This window comes from Cibotium barometz, chromosome 43, assembly GCF_041138505.1.
Source record: "Cibotium barometz isolate CiBa-2024 chromosome 43, ASM4113850v1, whole genome shotgun sequence".
Lineage (NCBI taxonomy): Eukaryota > Viridiplantae > Streptophyta > Polypodiopsida > Cyatheales > Cibotiaceae > Cibotium > Cibotium barometz.
The window spans coordinates 42988622-43005028 of NC_141088.1; the positions used below are offsets into that span (position 1 = coordinate 42988622).

Below are 16407 nucleotides of genomic sequence, written 5' to 3' on the forward strand. Positions count from 1 at the left end.
GGTCATGCCTTAAGGAAGTAGTGAAACCGTTCTCACGACCGAGACGACGAAGCTAATGACAAAAGCATTTCTGCTCGAGTCTCAGAAACGAGCGTGCTCGTCTCTGACCCCGGCTCAAAAAACAAAAAAGGTATTCTATTCGGTGGCGCTGTGTTTTATTTTATGAGCCGGCTATCATGTGCGTGGGAGACGTGTTCTTATATATCATATCCCTTGCAAAATTTCTACAGGAAATCTCTCTCACACAGCGATGGCAGAGCTAGCCCAAGCCTTGGCTGAGCGAGGCCTAAAACACATCCCTAAGTCCTACATAAGGCCACCTGAAGAGAGGCCAGAAGTCGCCCACAATTCCTTTACACACCAGGATAGTGTCCCGATCATCGATCTCTCCCAGGCAAGAGACAAGGCCAAGCTAGTGCAAGAGGTAGGGCAGGCCTGCGAGCGGTGGGGTTTCTTCCAGGTGGTCAACCACGGGGTGCCCGCAGAGCTTTTGCGGCAAATGATGGAGTTGGGCGCCCACTTCTTCGCCCTTCCCGCCCACGAGAAGCTCCCGTACGCCTGCAAGCCAGATGTCGTCGCCTCCGAGGGCTATGGCCATCGCATGCTTATCAAGGAAGATCAGGTCCTGGACTGGCGGGACTACTTTGACCACCATACCCTCCCCCTCTCACGGAGAAAGCCCACCAACTGGCCCCACAACCCACCTGCATACAGGTACCCCATCATTTGTACATAAATACTCTTTATTCATTGCAAAGTGGTATGTCACATCCACAGCTATGGACATGGATAACCTCATCAGTAGTCCTGGATTCGGCATTGTTTTAGGAGAGATCTAGTAGAAGATTTAGAGCTGATTTTGAGCGCAATAGGCTTCCGAAGTGCGTAAGACATACACCCATATATGGGACACCTTTTGGACACAAATGATGACTTTTTGGAAGAAGTTTTGTGGAAAGACAAAATTGATTGGATTACAAATTTTCCTCTATAAGTAGCCAAGCTCTCGTTTGTACATATCATCCGATCCCCCTTTGAGATCAGGTCATAGGCAGCCAATAGAAGGTCTAAAGTCAATCTTTTGGTCAAGCCAAAGGTTTGAAAGTTGTATAGACATCATTATCTTTTTGTACCGTATAATACATTGAACACACAACTTATCTCCCTCTTCTCTCTTTGTCTAATCATCATTAAAGTTTGCATCATTGTTCTTTATCAAGCTTAGGGTTGAGGAATAAGTTCAAAGGCCCATAAAATAGGAGAAAAATATGGGAAAAATGGGGGGAAATATGGGGAATGTTTGAGGATGGAAATGGGCCGGTAGAATCTTGAATAGCCACCAATAGGAGATGATATATGCTAACACCCTCTCTCAGGTTCGGTCCTGGGGGTGGCCCAAGACCTAAGGAGCTACCATGAACGCCGATAGTTGACCGAGATAATCCTTCGGTGAATAAGTGTCTGCAGTGTTCTCCTAGGTAGGACAATATTCAAGGATAATGTCTCCCTCCAAGGTCTGCTTCTGCACAAAGTGGTACTGGATCTCTATATGCTTGGTCCGTGCATGAAATATCGGATTCTTAGCAATAGCCACACAACTTTGGTTGTTGCACGATATAAGGATAGGCTACTGTTATTGAAAACCGATCTCCTCAAGTAGTGTAGCATGCAATAGGTTAATAGGTTGAGAGCTCTTTTGGCTTTTTTGCTTCTTCTTTGGCTTTTTCAGTTGCTGCTTTGGCTTTTTCAGCCTCTTCTGTAGCTTGTTTTTCTTTCGTCGCTTCGTCTTCTTTGGCCTCAATTTGTTGCCTTGGCAACCTGTTTTGCTTCAAGAGCAATCTGATGAAGTGTTCATTGCTTGGCGGAAGCGTTTCTGAAGGAGTTGTGTCTTCCCTGTAGATCTCTTCTTCAATATCTTCCTTGTAACTTGTTGACGATGTCTCTCTTGAGATTGTGGAGGCGTGGGTGGTTTTTCATGACCGCAGTTTTACCGTCCACCACGGCATGCTCACTTTAGGGTAGCCAAGTTGGTGTCAGAATGCGCAGCAGAGATGATGACCAGATCTGGGAATACTAGAGTAAACGCAATGCAGAAAACAATAGCATGAGAGAGAGAGAGAGAGAGAGAGAGAGAGAGGCGTGTAACTCTGCTCTATATACACAAAGAAGATCCCGTAATGATACAAATGTGACAAGGGGCTGTGAGGCCATTTTATATGGCCCCCAAACAGCAGTCGGCCTGCTGTAGGGCAGCCGACAGGACTACAAACTCCACGACCTGCTGAAATGTACAGCCGGCCAGCAGCAGGGGGTGTCGGCCAGCATCAAGAAGGTCCACGACCTGTGCAAAACAGTCAGCCACCTCCAGTGTATACACAGATGCAGTAGGCCAAGATCAAGGTCCTCCTGCCACTACAAGATTGCCTCCCATGCCACAGAAAAATAGGAAAAATGGGAAAAAAAATACGGGGAGTGAGGAAAAATGATAAGACACCTACAAAGGGCGGGCACACCCACAACAGAGGCCCTGGTGTATATGTATAGACAGGAGATGACTTCTAACACCCCCTCTCAGCTCCTGGCTGTGAAACCAACCACAGGGAGCTGGGGTGCCGCTTGAGCAAATCCTGAGATAGCGACTTCGTGAAGAGGTCCACCGTATTGTTCTCCGTCGAACAGAACTCTAGCAAGATGTCATCAGCAACGATCTGTTCACGAACAAAGTGCCTCTGGATGACCATGGGTTCCTCGAGTGGAACCCTATTGCACATGCTTCAGAGATCACCGCTACTGTCACAGCTCAAGCTGCCTCTTCACCGTTGCCCCAACGGTCTACTGAGGTTTTGGTTCTTCAGGGTTCTATTTCCAGTCACCTATTCAGGTGGTGGGTGTTCTTATAACTTTGTGGGAACCACCTTGACTCAGAGATTGAAGATTCGGACTTCTCAAAGTGCTGTTATTTATGAAGTAGAGCTCGACGATGGTTCCACATCCTTGTGTAACACCGTTGCCAAACACCTCTCCTTTCGAATTCAGCACTATCGTGACAAATTGGATTTCCAAGTCATGAATTTGTCACATTATGATATGATCCCTGGTTGTATCAATATGATCCCCTGATTAGTTTCCGGAACCATTCCATACAATTTGCTCAAAATGATATGCTTGTGGCACTCGAAGGCATCAGAGACCAACCTTCTACACCAACCCTTTCAGCTCTTCAAGCAAAACGGTGGGTCCACAAGAGTGGTTGTTCCTCAGCACTTTTAATGGTCTATTCAGTCAATGATTCTTCCGAGGACATAGATACGAAGGTGATGTACCTCAAGCAACCTTTCTTTACTCCATACTTGGATCTTTTTCCTCAGGAGCTTCCTGCGGTTCTCCCACCTCGGCGACCAGTCGACCATGCTATTGATCTCCTTCCTAGCAGTGCTCCACCTACTCGTGCTCCATATTGAGTTTCTTTTACGGAATCTCAGGAGATATAGCGACAGCTTACTGTCCTTTTGGAGAAAGGACATATTCGATCAAGCAAAAGCCTTTTTGGAGCTCCAGCACTTCTGGTGAAAAAGAAGGATAAGTCTATACGCCTTTGCATCGACTATCGTACCCTTAATAAGTTAACTATGAAGAATAAGTATCCTCTTTCGTGCATTGATGAATTGTTTGATCAATTGCTCCATGCAAAGGTCTTCTCCAAAATTGATCTTAAGTCTGGATATCATCAGATTCGCATTCGTGAAGGTGATGAATATAAGACAGCTTTTCACACAAAATATGGTCATTACGAGTACTTGGTCATGCCATTCGGGTTAACCAATGCCCGTGCAACATTTATGAGTCTGATGAATGATCTTTTTCGTCCTTTTCTGGACAAGTTCATCATTATCTATCTTGACGATATCTTGGTGTTCAGTCGTAATATGAAAGAACACAAGGCACATCTTAAGATCGTTTTCCAGGTGCTTCGTGACAATGCTCTTTATATTAATCCAGGCAAAAGTGAATTCTTCAAGACATCCTTGGAGTACCTTGGACATGTTGTTTCAGCAGACGGTATTTCTGTGGATCCAAAGAAAATACAGGTTATTGTCAATTGGCCAACTCCCACAAACATCCATGATGTTCGTTCTTTCTTGGGACTTGCCAACTTCTATCACACAAAGGTTCACTGATTTTCTGAAATAGTTGCTCCTCTCACAGATTTTCTAAAGTCGGCTCCTGCATTCAAGTGGACCGAACCCGCAACACAAGCTTTTGAAAATTTAAAGACAGCTTTGACAACAACTCCTGTCATGGCTATTCTTGACCCTACTCTCCCCTTTGATGTTTATACGGATGCTTCTGATATTGCCACTGGTGCTTTCTTGATGCAACAAGGACGTGCTATTGCGTTTGACAGTCATAAGCACTCTGCAATTCAAGTAAGATAACCGGTATATGACAAGGAATTTTTGGCTATTGTTCATGCCTATCGTGCATGGAAACATTATCTCCTTGGTGCGGATTCAGTGGTGAAAACAGATCATCATTCTTTGAAATATATCTTCACACAGCCAGTTATGAATGCTAGGCAAGCGCGTTGGGTCGAATTCTTAGCCAATTTTCATATGACAATTGAGTATGTTCTTGGTCTTACCATTGTGGTTGCGGATGCCCTCAATCGTATGCCGCCAGCTTAGGTCTTGGCTATTTCTACTGTTGAAATGGATATACCTCAAAGTTTCAAGGACCGTTATTCAAAGGATTGTGATTTTGGAAATGCATTTCGAATTCTCAATTCTCAGAATGCAACTCCTTCCGAATTGAAGATTTATGGAGCATATACAATAGTGGATGGTTTATTATATTATCAGGATCGTATTTGTGTACCTCATGATACTCATGTTCGAAGAGTATTGGTGAAAGAACATCATGAGGTCACTTATGCTGCACACCCAGGCATCAACAAGACATATCGTCTTTTGATAGTGTCATGGCCCTGTGAAAATGGAACAGTACAAGTGTGGGCATGGTGGTTGCAGAGTCAGAATATTTTATGATTCACATGGGGGGTGCCCGGACAGAGTTTAAGATGTGTGGACATCCTTAGGTGTGAAGGGGGGAACTAGAAACATTAAACTTTAATGTTTATTGAAGTTTGCCCCTAGGCCTTAGTGGCCCTAGGGAACTTTTAAAAGTTTGGGGCCCTAGGGATTATTTTGGGGAGGAGCCACTTTTGGAGTGTTTCTCTCTCCTCTCTCTCTCTCTCTTCCCTTTTGGGAGTCGTGGAGCAAAAGTGAGAGAGGAAGCGTGGAAAAGCTGTGGAAGAAGGAGGCAGCTGTGGAAGACTGCTGTTGCTGCTGATTTCTTCTGCATATCCAGCCGTACTGCCCACGTGTGCAGCCCGTACTTCACTGTACGACTGCAAGTACTGTATTGCTGCTGTAAACTGCTGCAAGCGCTGTTTTCTCTGCTGGATTCTCTGCGCACAGGCCCTGTACAGGCTGTACCAGCAAGTACACAGCCAGTACCAAACTGTACGACTGCCGTACAGTGTACGGACAGCCAGGTACAGCAAGTACAGTTGCTGCAGGCGGTGCAGACAAGAGCTGGACAGTCCTGGTTATGGACAGGCTTGGTTACACAGATTCAGGCGACCAGAATCAGGACAGCAGGCTGCTTGTGCAAGTACAACTCCTGGCACGTATCCCGAGGTGGTACAGACGGGTACGGGGCTGTTTTTCAGATCTGTACTTTCAAGGACAGCATAAGAGTGAACATCAGGAGGAGGGTTCAAGCAAGTACAAGCACATGTGTGAAGCAGGGTTGTGGATACAAGTGCTTGCAAGTACAGATTGGTACCGGTGCTTCCTCTAGTGCTGTTTCACGAGGTGAACTTGGTAAGCCCTGTTTCTGTTCATCTCTCTCTCTTTCTACTGCTTGATGTCTGTTGCAGATATGAGTTATCTGGCCCCTTGTGAGAGGAGGGGTATGGCAGATTGACAAGGGTTGAGACAGAGTTTGGACAGCATATGTATGTATGAGCTGAGATGATGTATCATGCACTTGAGTTATGCCAGATGTATGCTCATGGCTGGCCTGCTTAGTGGTCTTGGCTGATCAGAGGGAGGCACAGTGTGTTATTGTGGAACACAGATCTGTGTGCATAGATCCTCTGTGCTAAGAGGGATTGTGGGCCGTCAGATTGGGACATACAGGTGTAAACTCTTGGCTGATCTTTGTGTTGTACTCAGCCATTCATTTTATTATAATTGAATAAAGAAATACCGCAAGGGGCGCCAAGCTTTGGGGCCAACAGGTGTCGCTGTGTTTTCAGATTTGGGCACTCTAGCTCCAATCTGCTTTGTTTTCACATCTAGACTACAAGTGGACGGGTGATTGCTAATCTACCGCACTCTGGTTTCTATCAGAGGCCGGTTTCAAGGTTCCGTCCCCGGGACCAATCATCAACTCTCTGAAGGGGGTGAGCTCGTGGTTGCTTTGAAGAAAGCCATCGCTGAAAATTCAGCAAACATGTCTGATACAGAGGATGAGTACTTCTATCATGAAGAAGAAGAGCAAGAGACTTCTCCTGAGAAAGATGTATCTGAGGATATTTTTGCAGGGGAACAGGCTGCAGATGTTGAGTCTTATGAGGATGTAACACAGCCAGAAGATGTGCATGGTAAAGAGGATGATGATGCTCGGTTCAAAGATCGTTTGGCTAGTGTTATGGATGTATTTATGCAGCTCACACAGAGTGAGAGATTTGTTGAATTTATGAGATCCCGCACAGAGCCCGAGAAAAAGAAGAAGAAGGTTCGTTCTAAGAATCTTCCGCAGGGTCATAGTGGTGCCATCCCACAGGAACCATCTTTTGGCCAGTTTTCGAATATGCAGCATGCTTATGGTGCAAACTCTCAGAGTTCCTTCTATGGACAGCCACCTATTCCTCAGCAGAATATGCATCCAGGTTATTTTGGTGGTGGTTCGGTGTTCCAATCCATGACTGGGGGTTATCCTCAGGGAGGCATGGGTATGTATGGACCTTTTGGAGCCAATTTTCAGCCTGGCATGCAAGGGAATATGTATGGTGGTATGCAGTCCGGTATGCAAGGAAATATGTTTGGAAGCATGCAACCTGGGATGCAAGGCAATATGTTTGGTGGTATGCAGCCAGGTATGCATAATGGAATGTATGGAAACATGGCTGGAATGTATGGTATGCCTGGTGTGGGAATGGGAAATGTTGACCCAATGATGGGTATGAATGTTGGGGGCAGCAATCTCGCGAAACCACTTCCATATGATAATCTAACGCCTATGGGAAAGGCGAAGGATTACAAGGAAGGGGGAGCTGCAGTAAAGTTTGACACATTCAGTGGGGCCAAGGATAAACTTAAAGCACTTACCTTTTTACAGCAGTTTGATGCTGCTTTTTCTGGTGGGAATTACACAGAGTCCTCTAAGGTGAGGAAAGCTGCCACTTTTCTCAAGGGCAATGCTTTGCAGTGGTGGTCTACTCTTCTTTTGTAGGGCATAGCACCCACCACATGGGTCCAATTCAAACAGGTTTTCTCTTCCGTATGGCTCACATCTACATTTGAGGTGGATGTTATGACCGCATGGCACAAGCTGGATGCTTCAAAGTGTGATAGTTTGGAGGATTATAATAAGAAGTTTTGGGAAGCTCTACTCCCAGTGACTTCTTATCGTGCTGTGCCATTATCTGAGCAGGTAGAGAAGTATTGTTGTGGGCTGCCCAAGGAGGTACGAGATTATTGTATAAAGACAAGAGTAACGAACATGTCACAGATGATTGAAAATGCTATGACAGCTAATGCGTTACTCACAGGTGGTTCATTTGGGTTTAAAGGCAGTAAGAAATTGGGCAAGAAAGCTGAAAAATTTGGGTATGCTTCTCATGATGCTAAAGGGTCTTCAGAGACAAAGTATAAGAAGTTGCCAATGCCCAAGAGGACTTCTGAGGAAAGACAGGCTTTGAGAGATGCTCAAAAGTGTTTCTACTGTACTGAAGAGGGGCATATGTCATTCAATTGTCCCAAAAGAAAGTCCCAAAAGGACCCTGACAATAAAGGAGAGCCCAAGCCAAAGAAACCAAAGCCTTCTGCAGGCTTAGTTCCTGATCTTGTGGGGGAGCAGCTAGGTGGTGAAGCTACAGAGTTGTGCAGGGCATGGGGCAAAGTGAGAGATCAGAATGCCTTGATCTTCTTTGACACAGGTGCTAGAGCCAACTTCATTTCACCAGATTTGGCTGGCCGATTGGGGATTCGCGCAGAGGAGATGGGGCCGTTACATGAGGCAAATATGGCTTGTGTAGGGTATGCAGAACCCGTTACTCCTATCATTGGGAAGCTTCGGCTTCATTTGCAGGGTTATGTGGACAGCGAAGAGTTCTTCATCATGCCTTTGGATGACTGTGATGTTTTGTTGGGGATGCCATGGTGCCACAGGGTACATGCGGTGGTGGATACTTACAATAGGAAAATTACTCTGACTCATAGAGGGAAAGAGCATGTATTGGATGTAAAACTCAAAGGGGAATCTGTTCCTATTGTATCCGCTTCGGCGATTTCATTAGTAATGAAAAAGCATCTTTCCGCGTACTTGATTTATGTAAAGGATGCATAGGATGATGAGTCTAAGTCTAATTTGTCAATGTTAGATAAGGACAGGACTGATTTCTTATGTGGGTTTCAAGACTGTTTTTTCGAGTCATTGCCAGGAGAATTACCTCCTGAGAGGCCAAAAGATCATGCCATAGATCTGATTCCTGGTAGTACTCCACCGAATAGACCGCCGTACCGTGTTAGTGCAGCCCAACAGGAAGAGATTATGAGTCAGGTGCAGGAGCTTTTGAATAAGGGATTGATTCAGCCTAGCTCATCACCCTTTTGCTCACCTGTGCTCTTGGTGCAGAAGAAGGATGGTTCTTGGCGCATGTGTATTGATTACAGGGCGCTGAACAAGAATACCATCAAGAATCGATTCCCCATACCGAGGATCGATGACATCTTGGACCGCTTACAGGGCTCCACAGTTTTCAGTCGTATTGACTTGAAAAGCGGGTATCATCAGATACGCATTAGACCCGAGGATGTGCATAAGACAGCATTCCGAACCACATCTGGGCTGTATGAGTTCTTGGTTATGCCCTTTGGTTTGACAAATGCGCCTGCCACATTTAACAGAATGATGGACAGGATTTTCAGGCCTCATAGAGAGTTTGTGGGCACATTCTTTGATGATATGATTGTGCATTCACAAACTGAGGAAGAGCATAGAAGGCATTTGGCCATTGTGTTTGCAGAACTCAGAAACCATAGATTGGTGGTTAATGGCAAGAAGAGTGAGTTCTTTTTGCAGGAGATACATTTCTTGGAGCATATTGTGTCTGGTCATGGAGTCCGTATGGATCCAGCAAAGGTGGAAGCAATACTTAATTGGCCAGCTTTGAGGATCGTGCATGATGTACGCAGTTTTCTAGGATTGTGTTCCTATTACAGGCGGTACATACGGCACTTTGCTGAAATTGCTTCGCCTCTTCATGCTTTGACGAAGAAAGCAACTCCGTTTAGATGGGCTGATCGGGAAATTACAGCATTCAAAAAGCTCAAAGAAAAGCTTACTTCGGACCCAGTATTGGTGTTACCGGACCTCCGAAAGGCTTGGTGGAAAAGATTGGTGAGGTAACCTATCGTTTGAAGTTACCAGATCACTGGAGGATTCACAATGCTTTTCACGTGAGTCTTCTTAGACCTTTCCGTGGGGATGTGCCTGAGGATGTATCAGATGAGGCTCAGCCGGAAGTTGAGGAACTTGATGAGGTTCTGATTCCAGAGCAGATACTGGCACATAAAGAAATGAAGGTACGAGGTAAAGTTTCCCGTCGCTATCTTGTGAAGTTCAAGAACTATTCACCGATGGATGCGAAGTGGATGGAGGAAGGTGACTTAACAGATTCACCTTAGGTTTTGCAGCTTTATCTCGATGCCTTTGAGTTAGAGCCGACTCTTATTGTGGCTCATTCAGGTTCAGCAGAGCATGGGTCTGGAGCATTACCTGATGCTCAAGAGGGGGGTAGCACCTCCACTCCCTTGATACAGACAGGCTCAGATGACATCTAGAGGTCGCTTGGTGCAGTTTTTATCTCACCCGAAGGTACTGAGGCTGACAGTACATCTGTTTATGGGACTTCTATGATATATGTGTACTAGTCACATGAGATTTTTGTGGATATGTATGGTTCACAGTGGTATACAACTTGGACTATTACTATGCCATTGGTTTGCAGTGAATGTTGATACATGTGTATGGCTTAGAGAGATTGGGACGTTGATCTTGCCATATTGTATATTTCACTTTGGATATTTTGATGCATCACCAGAATGCAATCGAGGACGCTTGCCATTTTTCAAGAGGGGGGTATGTCATGGCCCTGTGAAAATGGAACAGTACAAGTGTGGGCATGGTGGTTGCAGAGTCAGAATATTTTATGATTCACATGGGGGGTGCCTGGACAGAGTTTAAGATGTGTGGACATCCTTAGGTGTGAAGGGGGGAACTAGAAACATTAAACTTTAATGTTTATTGAAGTTTGCCCCTAGGCCTTAGTGGCCCTAGGGAACTTTTAAAAGTTTGGGGCCCTAGGGATTATTTTGGGGAGGAGCCACTTTTGGAGTGTTTCTCTCTCCTCTCTCTCTCTCTCTTCCCTTTTGGGAGTCGTGGAGCAAAAGTGAGAGAGGAAGCGTGGAAAAGCTGTGGAAGAAGGAGGCGGCTGTGGAAGACTGCTGTTGCTGCTGATTTCTTCTGCATATCCAGTCGTACTACCCACGTGTGCAGCCCGTACTTCACTGTACGACTGCAAGTACTGTATTGCTGCTGTAAACTGCTGCAAGCGCTGTTATCTCTGCTGGATTCTCTGCGCACAGGCCCTATACAGGCTGTACCAGCAAGTACACAGCCAGTACCAAACTGTACGACTGCCGTACAGTGTACGGACACCAGGTACAGCAAGTACAGTTGCTGCAGGCGGTGCAGACAGGAGCTGGACAGGCCTGGTTACACAGATTCAGGCGACCAGAATCAGGACAGCAGGCTGCTTGTGCAAGTACAACTCCTGGCACGTATCCCGAGGTGGTACAGACGGGTACGGGGCTGTTTTTCAGATCTGTACTTTCAAGGACAGCATAAGAGTGAACATCAGGAGGAGGGTTCAAGCAAGTACAAGCACATGTGTGAAGCAGGGTTGTGGATACAAGTGCCTGCAAGTACAGATTGGTACCGGTGCTTCCTCTAGTGCTGTTTCACGAGGTGAACTTGGTAAGCCCTGTTTCTGTTCATCTCTCTCTCTTTCTACTGCTTGATGTCTGTTGCAGATATGAGTTATCTGGCCCCTTGTGAGAGGAGGGGTATGGCAGATTGACAAGGGTTGAGACAGAGTTTGGACAGCATATGTATGTATGAGCTGAGATGATGTATCATGCACTTGAGTTATGCCAGATGTATGCTCATGGCTGGCCTGCTTAGTGGTCTTGGCTGATCAGAGGGAGGCACAGTGTGTTATTGTGGAACACAGATCTGTGTGCATAGATCCTCTGTGCTAAGAGGGATTGTGGGCCGTCAGATTGGGACATACAGGTGTAAACTCTTGGCTGATCTTTGTGTTGTACTCAGCCATTCATTTTATTATAATTGAATAAAGAAATACCGCAAGGGGCGCCAAGCTTTGGGGCCAACATGTGTCGCTGTGTTTTCAGATTTGGGCACTCTAGCTCCAATCTGCTTTGTTTTCACATCTAGACTACAAGTGGACGGGTGATTGCTAATCTACCGCACTCTGGTTTCTATCAGAGGCCGGTTTCAGATAGTTACATACTATTGGCCTCAAATGAAGCAAGATGTTATTAAGTTTGTTACAACATGTCTCTCGTGCCAACGTATGAAAGCTAGCAGACAAGTTCCAGCTGGTCTTCTTCAATCACTTTCAGTTCCCAAGGAACGCTGGGAAAGTATTAGTTTGGATTTTATCACTTCATTGCCACGTTCTTCTAAAGGCAATACACAGATTCTTGTGGTGGTTGATAGGTTTTCTAAAATGGCAGATTTCATTCCATGTAAGAAAGCAGCCCAGGCTTTAGATATTGCAGTATTGTTCATACAGTATATCTTCAAACTTCATGGATTGCCAAAATCTATAGTTTCTGATCGAGATCCAAAGTTTACAGGACATTTTTGGACTTCGATATTCAAGTCTCTTGGTACAAATTTACTCTTTAGCTCTGCTTATCATCCACAGACAGATGGACAAACGGAACGAGTTAATCAGATTCTGGAAGAAATTTTGCATCATTATGTTCAGTCTCGATTAGCTTCATGGGAATAATATTTACCTTTGGTGGAATTTGCTTATAATAATTCATATCATTCAGCTATTGGAATGACACCTTTTCAAGCAGCTTATGGCCATACTCCCCTTGTTCCTGCCAACTTTGTTCTTCAACATAAAGTGGCTTTAGCAAACCAACTCATTCAGGAAATGCAAGATATTTTATTACAGATTAAGGATAAGATGTTCAGCGTCCAAGAGCAATATTAGCGTACAGCTAATAAGCGTCGTCGTCACATTGTGTAACATGCAGAAAAGCTTCGGAGAAGATCGGTAACTTCAATGCTCAGAAATCAGCACACTTTTCACGACGGAATTAACGCACAAAACTGAATGAAGATGTGCAGAAAATAGAGAGAGAGAGGGAGAGATGGAGAGGACATTGTATTGGGTCCCAAATACCCTCTGTAAGGCCCCCACCACGGATGGTGTATTTGCTTTATTAGAATGATGTGAATCTGAAAAGAAAATACAGAAATCTTGACCTTTCTTGGCTGAGAAATCTCTGCCCTTGACATGCAGTCCTTCACTCCTTTGCTTTAGCAACTCCTTGGCTTGTCTAGCCCTTGTTTGCCTTGGCTCTTGGTGAAATATGAGATAACACAAATGAATTGTGGCTCTCCTATTTATACTACTCTAGGATGAGCAGTCGGCCAGCATTAAATCCAGTCGGCCAGTTCACTTTTCTGCCCACGACTATAAATGAGCATTAAATGCTGGATAATTCACATAAAAACCTGCGCATCACTTCATGGCTGGCTGGGCTTCATGCGCCTGATTCTGTGGGGGCTGGGCACTGAATTTGCAAGTACATTGGGGCTGGGCAGTCTGTATGGGCTGCCCCATACTTGCCCTACACCCCTCCTAGGGTTGGATAACCAGTCGGCTACCCCTGGCCTGCCCCTAGGGCTGTCCTACAGCCCTCCATGGCCTACCCATGGCTGGTGGGTACAGCTAGGACCTTCTTGGCCCTCATGGGGGTGGTTTCACACCATCCCCATGCCCACCCTAAGACTTGGGGTAGCCCTATGGGCTGGCCCCTTTTCCTATAATCAAACCCTAACTATCTACACAATGATCTGGCATCCGGTACCATACCAGATATACAGAATCACTGACATCATTTCAGAGGGAGACTGACTCCTGTGCAGGACAATGCACACTTGACCTCGGACAACTGAGATGGATCCCTAGCTGACTCGTCCCAGATTGGGCTCACATGGGACCAGTTCACCATCCCAGGTCCTGCACCCAATCCCCTTTCGAAAACTTCATATCCCTTCGGTCTCTATTGGCGTGTCGAGTGTAGGCCTCTTTCGCTTTAGCCAATCTGTCTTTTACTGACTCTAAAATCTCCTGGTAAGACTCCGTCACTCTGTTCGCTTCAGGTACTGAAGACGAGGTCCTGGTCAACAATGACTGGAAAGGTCTTCCAAATGCTGCCTCATATGGAGTCCTGCCAATTGCGGAAGAAAAAGAATCATTCAAAACAGCTTGAACTAAAGGCAAATAAGATTCCCACTTACCTTGCTGATCGTGGACATAACACTTCAGCACATCAAAGGCCAACTGGTTGTAGATCTCTGTGTGGCCGTCCGTCTGTGTGTGTGAGAGAGAATTAGGGTTAGAGTAATTCATGTGTGAGACATACACAGAGAGAACAAGGGAGAGAGTGAGAGAGAGAGTTGTGGGGATAAGTCAACTCATGAGGCATGAGTGTGTGACTTCCCTATCACACATGTATATTGCACTAGTACACATAGTGCACTTAGTACATTAAAAGTACTAAGTGTACTATGCACTATAACTTATGGGCTTGTACACACTATAAGGGTGGGCATTATGCCTTTACCCCAACAGTCTGTGGGTGGAATGCACTAGAAAAATTCAATTTAGTACCAAAGTTATTAAACAATGCCCTCCAAAAATGACTGGTAAACTTGGCATCTCGGTTTGACACTATGGTCCTAGGAATCCCGCCAATCGGGTACCAATGCCAAATGAACAACTGGGCAACATCCTCGGCGGTCACATTGGCCCTGCAAGGAATAAGCATAACAAATTTGCTAAATCTATCAACAATAGTTAAGCACTGCGTATTACGCTTACTCGGACTGGGAGGCAGATTCGTGACAAAGTCCATCGAAATATCTTGGAAAGGACCCTCAGGGATTAGCAAGGGCTGTAACAAACCTATCTTCTTTCCACGAGGAGCTTTCACCTTTTGACAAATATCACAGCGTTGTACATATGTAAACACATCTCGGCTCATCAATAATATTACCGTTCCAATTTCTCCAGAGTCGAATTCATGCCCCTATGACCACCTGTAATGGCGTCATGGGCATCATGGAGAAGAGCTGCCCTGAACGACTTCATGACACACAGTCGGCCTTTGTAGAAAAGGCAACCATCGTGTATCAGGAAGTGGCATGGTCCTATGGCATCCAATGCCTGTTCCCATTGTGTACCGAATTCCTTGGAATCCGCGTACGTGTGCTTCATGTCCTCTAGTCCTGTATCAACAAGATCGAGTCTAGTGGTTTGAATCGTAGTCACTTGTCCCTTCTTGCTCAAAGCATCGGCCACTGGATTGGCCTTTCCTAGAAGGTGCTCAATCATACCACCGAATTGCTGGAATATCGGACTCCAGCGGCGTTGCTTGAGGTTCTTGAATGCCTCCAACGCTCGTGGAGTCATTCGAATCTTTTGCCTTCTTGTCTTCACACCCTTTAGCAGATTGGTGAGATCCGCCGAGAGATTAGAAAACTTGTCTATGTGGGTGGAGTATGCCTGGCATATACCCACAAAGGATTTGATGTCATAGGCTGTCTGAGGTACTTCCTAGTTGACAATCTCGGCCACTTTAGTCGGATCAAGTCGAATGCCTTCGGCACTAATTATGTATCCCAAGTAATGCACTTGGAACAGATAAAATTCCGACTTCTTCTCATTGACGTAGAGCTCGTTGCTTTTTCCAGCAACTTAAGAACTTTCTCCACATCAATGTCATGCTGCTCAATCGTAGCTGAAAATACCAGTATGTCGTCCAAAAATATGAACACACACTTTCCAATCAAATCCCGGAAAACACGCATCATCATGTGGCTAAATGTAGCTGGGGCATTCGTCAAGCCAAATGGCATGACCACAAATTCATAGTCGGTCCGTTCCGTACGGAAAGCGGTCTTGGGGATGTCCCCCTCCACAATCCGCACCTGGTGGTACCCACTCTTTAAATCAAGTTTCAAGAACACCTTTGCTCCATTCAGCCTCTTGAGAATATAATCTATTCGAGGCATTGGGAATTTGCTCTTGATAGTCAGCTTGTTGAGTGCACGATAATCGACACACAAACGAGAAGGCCCATCTTTCTTCTTGACAAATAAGATCGGGGCTGCAAATGGCGATACGCTAGGGCCAATGAAGCCAGATTGCAACAATTCTTGGAGTTGGCGGTCCAACTCCGATTCCATTGCCTTGGAAAGGCGATACGAAAACTTGCTGGTAGCGCCTGCTCCAATGGCAGGTTGGGGGTTCCGAGCCTCGAAGGAGGTCAATCTTGTGGTCCTCTGGTGTGGACGGGGGGAGCTGGGAAGGGAGACTGTCCTGAAGAAAAATCTTCTGGAACTTTTCATGGAGAGGCCAAGGGGAGCATGGTTTGAATCTTCCTTGCCATGAGTGTCATGGTGGTAAAGAGGTAAGGAAGAGGATATACACCAGGGCCTCTGTTGTGGGTGTGCCCGCCCGTATATCATTTTTCCACACTCCCCATATTTTTTCCCTATTTTTCCCATTTTTTCCTAGTGGTTGGAGGGCTGCCAGGTGATGCCAGGAGCACCCCATTGCTGGCCGACTGGATCTACATCAGTCGTGGGCTTTAGGAGTGCTGGCCAACTTGTTTTGCTCAGGCGTAGGCATCAGATTGCTGGCCGACTGCTTTTTCAGCAGTCGTGGTATTTTACTCAGTCGTGGGCACCATCTGTAGCTGGCCGACTGCCCACATGGAGTTG

At 45.8% G+C, this 16407-nt stretch overlaps 1 protein-coding gene across 1 annotated transcript in view; it reads left to right on the forward strand.

Annotated features, from left to right (window-relative positions):
• The first annotated feature begins 217 nt into the window (after positions 1-217).
• LOC147613935 (2-oxoglutarate (2OG) and Fe(II)-dependent oxygenase superfamily protein) overlaps positions 218-16407 on the forward strand; it is a 34588-nt gene continuing 18398 nt past the window's right edge. The window contains exon 1 of the mRNA XM_086781939.1: positions 218-714. Within this exon, the coding sequence (XP_086638065.1) occupies positions 251-714 (464 nt within the window). The 5' untranslated portion in view covers positions 218-250. The remainder of the gene's footprint in view (positions 715-16407) is intronic.